This window comes from Oryza sativa, chromosome 7 (assembly GCF_034140825.1).
Source record: "Oryza sativa Japonica Group chromosome 7, ASM3414082v1".
NCBI lineage: Eukaryota > Viridiplantae > Streptophyta > Magnoliopsida > Poales > Poaceae > Oryza > Oryza sativa.
Window position 1 is genome coordinate 8906578 of NC_089041.1, and position 12569 is coordinate 8919146.

The 12569-nt window shown below is 46.9% G+C and overlaps 1 protein-coding gene across 1 annotated transcript; it reads left to right on the forward strand.

Moving 5' to 3' along the window:
- Positions 1-3502: 3502 nt before the first annotated feature.
- LOC4342858 (xyloglucan O-acetyltransferase 1) lies at positions 3503-5631 on the forward strand. Its single transcript, XM_015790700.3, has 2 exons — positions 3503-3797; positions 4350-5631. The coding sequence occupies exons 1-2, from the start codon at positions 3574-3576 to the stop codon at positions 5446-5448; spliced, it is 1323 nt and encodes a 440-aa protein (XP_015646186.1). The 5' UTR covers positions 3503-3573; the 3' UTR covers positions 5449-5631.
- Positions 5632-12569: the final 6938 nt, after the last annotated feature.

Below are 12569 nucleotides of genomic sequence, written 5' to 3' on the forward strand. Positions count from 1 at the left end.
CCGTCACGGATGACTCATCTTCATGCCAAATCAAGAAGATCAACGAGTGTACGAAGCTATAGTAAGTGTCTAGTCAAAATAGATGTTCGTATTGTTTCCCATCATGCTGAAGGAGTTGGTTGCCGAGCAACAAGCCTCGCAAGAGGCCTGCTCTCAAAGACGCGAGGACGACCTCCTCGCGAAAGCATTGGGCAACAAGGAACACCGTGGACGGACACGGAGCGTTGGGTCCTCCGTTCCCTAGAAGTATGGATTTCCAGACTACGTGTGGCAGTACAAGAAGCAGACTTCCAACAAGACGAAGAAAGACGCACGCCTTGAAGCCAAGATCCGGGCATCGATTAGAGCGGAGCTGACATCTGAATTCGACAAAAAGCTCGAGTCGATGAGGGCCAAGATTAGGCAAGAGATCCGAGAAGAGCAACAGAACCCCCAGGCCGCCGCTGCTGATGCGCACGAAGAGTTAGGAAGTCCCACCCAAAAATGCAGCAGTTGCGTATCAACTAAGTTGGCGGAAAATTCAACATCGGTCGACAGCGCCGTCGACCGCATAACGGTAAAAGTTTCGTCCACAATGCATGAAAGGCTTAACGAATCCACATGATATATAATATTCTAAAAAAATGATGAATCTATCACAGGAACCAACGAGCTACACCCTCACAGTTAGGGTGATGCCGACCTTCACGGTTCCAGCAGCCGAGGGACTTGCGTACAAGCCGACCCCAGAGACAAGAGTGCATGGAGCGCAACTTAGGGGCGACTGTGCAAAAGTTCAAGTCGACTCGGTGAAGCCCGAATACGAGCTGTTCCCACTGAAGTATCCACCGAACGACGAGGTCCTCTCACTAGGAAATGCATGTGGTACCTTCATCCAATGGCCCAAGGACCTCATTGAGATAAGGGTTACAGCGAGGCCAACCACTGCACCAGGCGGTCGTCCGCCAAACAGACCCGCCTCTGCTCCTTCAGCTCCTCCTGCTCAAGATCGTCATGCACAATCTTACGATGTGCAGTTGCAGTACGACATGGATTTTTAGGGAGGACCGAACGGAGGCCGACAGCAAGGCAATTCATGAACCCCCACCGATGAAGAAGAGCAGGAAGGCACACTCTTCCCCTCAAAGAATTACTCTCAATAAACCCGAAGCAAAGGGGAGAGGAAGGGGAGGAAAGGTGCAGGCTAGCTCCATGGAAGCTAGATTTGGGCAAGGGCCAGGAAGAGACTAAGGGCAAATAAGTCAAAAAGAAATGCGTCGCTCCACAAGAGTTCCAACTAGGCATGCCATTGGTTGGAGATGACATGCTTGCCGCAATGGGCACCGCTTGCAAGGACCTTCACGTATACTACATAGAGAAATCTAACGCCAGGAGGCCAAATAAAGCTACCAATATCCTTGGAGAGCACGATGGAAAGCCATTCCTTGGTCCAACAAATTATATCATGGTCGACTTCAAGGATCTATTCGACCTCTACAGGCTCCGAGCGGTGGACACAAGCCTCCTTAAGTGCTACTCCTTGTAAGTATTGTCGCCCAACTCAATCTGGTAATAACAATCGGTTTAACTCGCTTCCAAGATCGTTTACCTTGTGTGTATGTTAAGTTGGCAATGGTGTCAGAAGAATGCATCAGAAGTTGCCTTCCTTGATCCACAAGTGGTCACTGTCACAAATCTCCAGAATGACCGTCAAGGAATGGTCAACTACATCTACGACACCTTGTGGTCCTGCCGAGACAAGGAGTACATTATGTGCGCCTATAATCAATAGTAAGTGTGTTATCTAAATATACACAACAGCATGACACATTCCTTCAGTACTTAATTAACTTTCACTATATTAATGACGCAGTGCCCATTGGATCCTTCTGGTCATAACACCTAAGTGGAGTACATGTCACTACCTGAACTCCAGAATTGATAAGAAGCATATGATTGGACCCCAATTCAACTAGCGATAGATGAAGCGTGGGCACAATACGTTCAAAGAGGAGGCCTCAGGAAGACAGGACATGACACCCTCATCCACAAAAAAGACTTCCCGGTGAAGTAACAAATAGGTGACCAATGCGGATTCCATGTGTGCCACAACATGCGCCTTCTGTACAGAGAAAAGGTGAAGACTTTGGCTGAGTTTGAGGTCGGTGGTCCCAATTGTGATAGACTAACTACATTTTAGTACTTATATATGATCTATCAACTAATCTCGAATTATGACAATGTAGGACACAATTACCAAATCTCTACCTACCAGCTTTGAGGAGGTTCGCGAGGAGATAGCCAGCTTCGTCCTCCACGAAATAATTAACCCAAAAGGAATGTTTAGGCTTAAACTAAAATGATGAACAATGTTGAAGTTTTATGTTTAGGCAATGATAAACACTGATTATGTAATTGTGATGATGTAACTATGATGCTTATATTTATGTATATATTTCATATGTTTATGTTAAGACTTGCTAAATAAATATTTGATCCAATTAACTCGGTTTTGCAGGTGAAATATGATAAATATTTGAATGGATGTGAAATATGTGAATGGATATGAAATATGAGATGGCTGTGAATGTGTGATTGTGTGAAATATATTGATGTCTGTGTATGTGAATGCATATGTATGAATGGGTGATGCTGGGGAGATGGGGATATTGGATATCTGTTTGTTTTTGTCATTTTTGCAGCGGACATGGCTAGCAAAGGCCTGAGGCTAGCCAAAAAACAATTTTTTTTTGGATTATACTCATCTGTGACGGGCCATAACTAAATGCCCGATTGAGATGATGGTCATCTGTGACGGGCTCTAGTTTAGAACCGATTGAGGTCAGTAGTCATCTGTGATGGGCTCTAGTTTAGGCCCGATTGAGGTCAGTAGTCATCTGTGACGGGTTGTAGTTTAGGCCCGATTGAGATGAGTGTCATCTGTGACGTGCTCTAGTTTAGGCCCGATTGAGGTTAGTAGTCATCTATGACGGGCTCTATTTTTGGCCCGATTGAGATATGTCATCTGTGACGGGCTATAGTTTGACTGGTAGACTGGGTCAAAGCTATCGGTGACGTGCTTCAATTAGGGCCCGATTGAGATAGGTTCATCAGTGACAGCCATTTGCCCGATTGAGATTACTTTTCACATCAGTGACTTCTAACCTGTGACGGACGCCGTGTCCGATTGAGATGGGGCTTACCGCCCGATTGAGATGAGGGTATCTGTTATAGTGAAATAGTTTTCTTGTATTGGGGCAATTACATTATTGGCAATATGTAGTATATGATGTGGATCATATTAGGATGACAATCACCACTAAGAACTTGCTCTAAACCCGCATTCCCTCGATGAGCCATCGCTTGTTCTTATACTATTTAATTCGGCCTGAGCGGCACAATTAATTTGAAACAGCTAGCATAGGTCAACCAGAGGCAATACTTAACTGAACGTAAGATAAACTAATGTTTCCAATGTTTAACTCGTCTACTATATGTAGTACACGCCTACACAGAGCTACATGATTTCACCCTTAAGCAACCATAACCCCTTCTAGTATAGTTAGCTTAGTGCAGTGACTAACTTAGCTTGAGATGGGAGGGTACCAGGCAGTACTGGATCCAGACAACCAGAAGCCATCCAGCAAAAATCCAGGCTACTTCCTGTCCAAACACACCTGCGCTTGGCTCGCCAGCGGCTTCGTCTTGTTGGCTCTCCTCCACCTCCTCTGCTGCGCCCCGGCCGGCACTCGACCAGCGGCGGCCTTCTCTCCTCTGCTCCAGTACATCAACAACACTTACTCCTTCGTCTCAACAGTGTAAGTTTAAGTTCATTTACATCCAAGAAAACTCCATTTTTTTTTGACAAACAAAATATAACTTCCGCTTCTACACCAACTAAGAATGCATATATACACATTGAGAATTTGAATTCTAGTGAGCAGGGGTGGATCTAACAGGGCGGCAAGGTCTCAAGCCTCCAGTACTACTGGCGTGAGAACCATGGGAGCCACCCCTCGAAACCCCCACTAAATTTTTATTTTTGTTCTATAAGTAGATGGAAAGGGGTTGTAACTTTGTCTAGTTTCTTCACATCCTCCTGTTATATCTTTCTAGATCCGCCACTATTGGTAAGTGGAGCTAGCTCTCGGGCAGGTCAGGCTACCGCCAAACTCTGTCTTTGCCGTCTTCACTATCGATAGCTATCTAGTATATTATCGAAAAACGTTATTAGTCGTCCGAGGTCGATAAAAATTAGTCTGTTATTAGAAAACGCTATTAGTCGTTCGGGCTCGATGGTGCCACTAGCTAGATCTGCCATTGCTGATGAGTGGAGTCATGCAGTCACGAAGTTATTGGTTCTTTTGCAGGCCGGGAGTAGGGAAGAGCTGCAACTACTCGGATGGGAAATGGGTGTGGGCGCCGGGGCACGTGCTGCGGTACAACGCCACAAGGTGCAACGTGAAGGCGACCCACGACTGCATCCGCAACGGCCGCCCCGACACCGGCTACCTCGACTGGCGGTGGCAGCCGGCGGCGGCGGGCTGCACGCTTCCGGCGTTCGACGCCGGGTCGTTCCTCGCGGCGGTGCGCGGCAAGCACGTCGCCTTCATCGGCGACTCCATGGCTCGCAACCAGGCCCAGTCCCTCATCTGCCTCCTCGCCGCCGCCTTCCCCTACCGCCTCCAGTACCGCGCCACCGGCGACCCCGGCAAGTACAACCTGTGGCGCTACGCGTTCCCGTCGCACGCCGTGACGGTGTCCTACTACTGGGCGCCGTTCCTCGTCAGGGCGGAGGGCAAGTCGGTGGACGACAGCGTCCCCCACAACTACGTCCACCTCGACGAGCCCGGCGAGCGGTGGTCCGCCGACGCCGCCACCATCGACGTGGCGGTGCTCGCCGCGGGCCACTGGCTGATGAACGGCGCGATCTACTACAACGGCAGCGAGGTGTTCGGCGTGCACAACGCGCCCGAGGAGTTCGCCAACCGCACCAAGGTCGGCTACGCGTGGCCGCTCCGGCTGGCGTACCGGACGGCGATGGAGCGGCTGGTGGGCGCGTCGCGGGGGACGCCGCGCGACATGGTACTCGTCACGTTCTCGCCGTCGCACTTCGAGGGGAGGCCCGTGCAGAGCCCCACGGCGTGCACGAGGATGGAGCCGTACAGGGAGGGGGAGAAGGAGCTGGAGTGGGTGTTCAGGGAGATCAGGGACGTCGTCTACGACGTGGCGGCAGAGGCGAGGCGCGGCGGTGGTGGCGGCGAAACGACGGTGAGGATCGAGGTGCTGGACGTGACGAAGCTAGCGTCGATGAGGCCGGACGGGCACCCCGGCGTGTACATGAACCGTGACCCGTTCGCGAACGGCGTGGATGAGAACATGTTCTCCGATTGCCTCCATTTTTGCCTGCCTGGCCCGGTAGATACCTTCAACGAGATACTCGTGCAACTCCTCAAGAAACGGCGGTGAGAACATGTGGCAGCTCGATCGATCTCACCATGTTAGATCGTGTTTTTGTTTGTGGAAAATTAATTACCGTAGGAAAGGCTTCCTACAAATGTTAGGTCCTGTGTGTATGGTGCAACGCCATCAGCCCGTTATAGCATGATGTGTGGCGGTGTATAGCATGATGTAGTAGTTGAGACCAAAGTAGAACATTTTTTGAAAAAAAAACATATATTTTAATAAACTGGTGAATAGTTAATATTTAAAAGAATAGGGTCCAGAAGTGTTTTTAGTTAGTGTGGTTTTTTTAGAAGGGTACAATTAGGACACACATTCATGCAAACCACACTCACACCACAACAACACACGTACACACATGCGCGTCTCTAACACACTTGTGTGTGCGCGTCCTACGACACGCTAAGATTAAGATTTGAGGCATTAGGTCTCAGTGAAAAAAACGTACGCCCACGTGTGTACCCTATTTCTAGTCGAGACTGTCCCGAAGGATAGTCCTGAAAAAAGATGAGAAAAACCCGTCGATGTGAGGTCCCGCGAGTCGAATTCGTGACCGGCCGTTCGCACCACAGCTAACGAGCCAACCGAGCTAAGCTCAGTCCTCAGCTAGTGTGGTTTATAGTACCTGCCATGTTGAAAGTTTCGCTATATGTACGCATCAGAAGCCTTAACATTTTGACTATGATACGCTGAGACGTGAGCTATTTTACATAAAGTCGATTGCTGTAGTCTGAAGTACAATGGTGTGGCACAGTTTTAGGCTAGTGGAGTGGTACCGTTATAGTGTTGTGGCTTGTGTGGCTGCAAGTTGTTACTTATTACCACTACTACGAAATACTCCCATATTTATCTTATATAAGTTCTTTTTGTTAGATCAAAGAGAAGAGTTAACTTACCTATTTTTTATTTTGTGTCCGTGTAGGTTGGGAAAAATCAAGATAAGTCTTCCGCATACGTAACAAACGAGCGCTTTACTACACAAATTTTGACAATTTAACCCTTTGTAAAAACTAATTATACAAATAAACCGCGGCTAAAACTTATTTTAAAAATGACCCTTTTGTTCAGTGCAAAATCCCATGGCGCTGAACTTAGACACCTCAGCACCAAATAGCACGGCGCTGAATGCACGTTGGCATACCGACTCAGACTCCCATCTACGGTGGCATGACATTCAGCGCCAGTTGACGTGGCGTTGAGGTGTCTAAGTTCAGCGCCATGGGTTTTGGAGCTGAACAAAATGGTCATTTTTTAAATAAGTTTTAACCACGGTTCATTTGTATAATTAGTTTTTGTAAAGAGTCAAATTGTCAAAAATTTGTGGCTTTACCACCCATTGTCTACATACATGCATATATGTAATTGCGTTGTAGCTGGGTAGTAGGGTTATATGATGATTAATTTGGATTTTTATTTTTTTTATGTGATAATCACTATAAAACGGAGGAAGTATAGTAACTGTTAATATGCATTTGACTTGGATCTTTTTGACAAGGGAAAAAGTTCGTATAAACCAATCAAAGCTACAATTTGCCATTACGAGATGATTTTATGACACAATCTTCTATGCGCACATTATTAGTATATATCACAGTAACTGGATCGAGATTCCGAATTATCACAAGGGTCGATTGTTAACTGGAGGTCGACTTCCAAGAGTTGAGATTCTTGGAGTCTTAATTAGCTGCACGGGCCGTTCGATGAAACATTGACCTCAGTTCTGTTTTCTGAGTAGTAGTGGAGTACTATTCTTTTCTCGCGCAGATCTCCATGCATCAAATTAATCGTTCAACTCGCATTTAATCTGCTCTTAGATTTGAGTGAAATAAGGACGTTCGAGATTGATCATGCGTTAAGGTGGACCATTTTGACCAGGGAGTACCGGAGTAGGGCCTTATTTGGAAGATTAGCCCATGGCTAATTTTAAGAGCTAATGTTTAGTCATGAATTGGTAGACTAAACATTACTCTAGGGTGGTATGTTTGAATCTATGGGCTAATTTAAGGCTAAAAGGTGAAGAGAGAGTAGAAAGAGAGGAGAGAGAAGGAGAGAGAGAGCTGCTTTTTGATGGTCTCCACACAAAATTAGCCCCATTAACACCCCTTAGAGGGGCTAATGTTTTGAGGGGGGCTAATTCACATTAATTCACATTAGCTCAAAATTAGCCTACTTGTTTGAATCCTTGAGAGCTAATTTGAGACTAAAAGGTGAGGGCTAAACATTAGCCCATAGAATTAAACAGGGCCTAGTACTTCAATTGGATCTGAAACTGACCATGACTTTTTAAGCCACAATTTTAACGAACCCACAGTTAGGACTGGCTCAATTTATGGCTGGCTCGGCTCGATTGAATTTATTAATGTTCTGAGTTAAGGTTTTAATAACTCGCTAAGTTCAACTTGAATTTATCTAGCTGGCTAGCGAGACGCTCATGAGCCAACAAACCAAATGCAGGCAGCGGGCCAAGTGCATCAAGCAGGTAGCAGCAGCATCATCCCCACGGATTAAGATCCTCAAACTTAAGTCAAATAATTTTGAATCACAGATATGTTGGTTTTTTCTAATGGATTCACATGACAATGACTCTAAAGTCATCTGAGCTAAGATAGAGGATATCAGTCTCATTCCCACACGTAGCAACGTGCCTTCACCTCCGTAGGAATGATTTCACCTCCTGCAGCCTTGCTGTGTGGTCCTTGGAGCCACAACCAAGGTTTTCACTTTAGATTTCGCAAAATTTTGGCCATTTCGGTAGCACCACAATTACTGAAATTTTGGGATTTTCGTCACATTTTTGACCAGTATTATTTAAATTTTAACCCAACTTAACTTATTCTGAATAAATTTTGACCAACTTCACAAAAAATAGAGAAAAACCGAAAATTTCAACCGAGATAATGCCTTACTGGGGGTCCAAAATTTTGAACCAAATTAAAATTGCATTCACGGGCCACCCCGCCGCCACCACCATTGACCACTCCTCCTCTGGTGCTGCCGGCTGCGCATCAATGTAGTCGGGCTGCCCCGACCAACCGAACACAACGGTGACCACTGACCACAACTTCCCCGCTCCGCCGCTCTCGTCGGCATGCAACGTCGCCCCACCAACAGCCAAAGCGAAGAGGATCCACAGGCTCGCCGTCAGCACTAGCCTCACATAGAAAGCCATCCCCAATGCAACTGTGTAAATGGTATTGGATTCCACTACACAAAATAAACAATATTCCGCATGCTTTCGGTTCCATTTAGATTCTTTTCTTTGAAAAAGGAATTTTACAGTCATTGAGAAATTACCTTGAGGTACCTAAATTTTACACTTTTTTTTTTGTCGAGAGGGGCTCGACGAGATCTATCAGCGAGCATGCTTCAAGTCCACCAGGTTGATTCTGTGGTGGTGGGTGTCTTGCACTAAGATTCGATGCTTTGTACCTCCCCGGGGATATGTATTTATATCGCAGATCAGCTTGGTCTCCAAGTAGAACTCGGAGACAACAGACCCCGTACGATATATATGACACATTCCTTATCCCCTCCGAGTACTACTTCTGATATTTCCCACGCTTAAAGAATATTTCCATAAGAACTCATCGATTTCCTTAACTTAAACAACTCATTTCCACATAATTGAGGATATATCGTATTCGTATATCTCATAATTCCTAGGGAAGAGAGTATGCCTTATTCTTAACCCTGACATAGGCCAAGCCCCATTTGCCCATGACGAGTTGGTTTCATGAGATACGGGGCTGAGTTGTCAGACTCCGATCTAGAAATTGCTGTGGGTCTTCAATACTTTTTACTTATGAAAAAAAAACTTTCATCTCAAAATCACAAACTTTCAATTTAAGCTAAAAGTTTCATCTCAAATCAAAAACTATTGGCTAAGAGATTTATAACTTTCACTCAAAATAAAAACTTTTTGGTTCAAATCCAAAACTTTTAACTCAAAATGACAAACTTAGCTGTGCCCTAGGAGTCGCGCGCCAGACCCGTACGTCACTCGGTCAGACGCCATCGCCGTCGTCGCACCATCCTCCCAGTGCCGCTCGTCGCCATCACCTCCTCGCCCCACCTTGGCCGCCACCGCGCACAGCCAGACCGGCCTCGCAGGAGCGCCGCTACCACGCTCGGCCAACCCAACTCGGCGCGAGCGCCGCCCCGCGGAGCTCCCCTGCCGCCTCCATCTCCACCTGGCCAGACGCCCACCGAAATGGCCATTGCCGCCTTTGGGCCTGTTTGGGGGAGCTTCTAGCTGCTGCAGCTTCTCCCAGAATCTCTAGCTCCCCCAAACAGTCCAGATTGTCACCTAGATTCTGAGAATCTGTAGTTGTAGAATCCAGAAAATGAATTAGAACCCAGAAGCTGGAAATCCTAGCTTCTCCAGATTCTTAGAAGCTGGATACCAACCAACAGATTCTCAGAATCTTAAGCTCCCCCAAACAAGGCCTTTGTCTCCCTCCGGGGCGCCGCTTCCTCTGCCCCGCTGCTCTTCTCCGTCGCCACGCCGACCGCCGATTTGGCCTCGACTCCTCCCCACACCTCCTCTGCCCCGCCACCTTCCTCCATCGCCGCACCAGCCGCCGTCGTTGCGCCGACCGCCGTCCCGCGCCCCTCGCCGCGCCTCGCTATACTCCGCCCAGGCACGCGCATGAGAAAGAGAAGGGGATCGGGGAAACAGAGAAGAGAGAAGAGAAGGAAGATGATAAGGGACAGAAAAGAAAAGAAAGAGATTGTGGGGCCCGCCAGTGGGGTCCATCCCCTTCACTCCTCTCCGTGGACCCCATTGACCTGAAAACTTTCTATAGAAGTCTATTTAAGGTCCTTATAACCTTCGGGATGAAGCCCACCAGCAGCCTCCTTATCCCCTAAAGTCCACATTACGTCCCTCTACATCCCAAGCAGCCAAGCTTCTCTCGAGAAGTATAAAACATCTCCCTACACGGCCTCCTTCAACTCTGGGCTAAAGCCCAAATCCTCCACCAAACAAAGTCCATCATGCCTCCCTCTTAGCCTCTTGGTCCAAGGAATATTCTTGGGAACATTCCTTTCCAATTTAATAAATCATTTTTCACATATCAGGAAAGCCAATTAATCTCCCAAAATTCATGTCTTACAAACCGTAACCATGACTCCGTTCAACTTTCACAATTTTTCTAAAATTGAGATCTATACAATGGCACTTTTAGTTTTAATAGTTATTATCTACTTTATACGGTTTCGGATGGTTTTCTCTTTCCGAACGTGTAGCGGACTTTCCGAAGGATCAACGGATGCGGATTTTCTTGATGATTTGAAGACCGTCAACCAAGTCAAGCCACTCTTAGATCATATTGCTCGTAGTTTATAAAATGTGTTGATTGCAAACTGCATGATTAGTGTACACGTTTTTATAATCGGCCTTGGTATATGAGCACGACTGACGGACCAACCTAGTAGTCGCATTATTCCCTGTAGGTTGCCGTTAAACCTGACCCTTGTCGCTCCTCCAAAGTGTTACCAGGGGAAACTACGCTCCTAGAGCGTAGGTACCTACCAACACTATATCCGCTATTATATTGTCGATATGGGAAAATTGGGTTGTGAAAACGTTGAGAAAACCCGACCCGTGAAGTCGGTGTGTTTTAAAAGGAAAATATAGTCTATGAAAGCTCGCGATGCAGAATCTCGCATGAGTGGCTTGGTGTCATATTTGCATGTAAGGACCGATTCCTTTGGGAATTCCATCCGAGCATCTTACAGTGTGACCATATGGGTATTGTGGGATACCTCTGGAGAAGTACTTAGTTAGTACATGATTATCTTGTATATATGTGGCCCCGCCTCTATAGTGGCGATGTGGTACCAATAGGTGTAGGAGCATCCCTAGTGTATCCTAAGTAGACGATGGCTAGAGCATACCCTGTGTAGGAGCATCCCTACTTCTACCTAATGCTTGCATTGCGACTCGACCAACTATGTGCCATGGGATATTTATGTATTAGCTTTGAAAAGTCCTTGTCCCGAACTTCCAGTACCGGCCAGTACTCGGTGTAAGTTTCGTGTCGTGTGGGTAAAGCGTATAACCTATACAGAGTTTAACTAAACTGTTCGAACAGCCATGCCCACGGTCAAGGGCAAATGTGAGTTGATTCTCTTAGCGTGGATTTGTTTGCCTATGCTTTGTGGAATATTGTTGTGTGGGATGGCAATCGTTGCCGGCTATGAAGCACCGATACGGCAAAGCAGGCGCATGTCTGTGTCCGACACGGGATCGGATACGGACACATATCGGACACGGCCGGATACGTGTCCGGGACGTATCGGTATTTATCCTGATTTTAAAATAAATAAAATAATTCCTGATACGTTTCTGATACGTTCCGATACGGTCCTGATACGTTTAACCCTAATATTTCGTCGGTATCAAAACCCGCGTGCGTGTGGGGGGCAGCATATCCACCCAGCCTGCGCCGCCTCTCAACTCTCACTCTCGCCTCTCTTCCCCAACGTTCCAGCGCCGCCGCCGCCCCATCAACCATTTCCGCCGATGGGCTGCGCCGGCGCCGCCACGCTGCTCTCCACCTCCGACGCTGACCCAACACTGTCACCACCAACGCACCTCACGCGCTCCAGTGTGCCATCGCTGCTGCCGGGCTGCCTTGTCAACCGTTGCCGCCGCCGAGCTGCGCCTCGCCGCCTCCTACTCTGGCGTCGGCACAACACTGTCACCGCCGATCAGTTTTCCCGTTCGTTTATTGAATTGAACTTAGAGTCCTGAACAAGTCTATCGGTCTATCCTAATTATTCTATTTGTGGCTGTGAAGTTGTTATTTATAAACTAGCTGTGTGCCTGTGCCCTGTGGGCTGGATGTGAACTTGTTATTTGTGAACTTCTATGGTCATTGCGATGTTTGGATGTACCGTTGAACTATTAATTTGTGGTCTATGCACTATTTGTGGTCTAGCACTTATTCACAATCTATTTTTACCCTGTTCAATTTACTACTTTTCTGTATTTTTTTTTAAAATATATATATATATATATATATATAGGAGTAGGATAATATGAACCGAGGTTCATATGCACCCCAACCCTCGGCCTGACACGTGTGCACGTTGTTCAGCACAAGCATGTTCATTGACGAGTT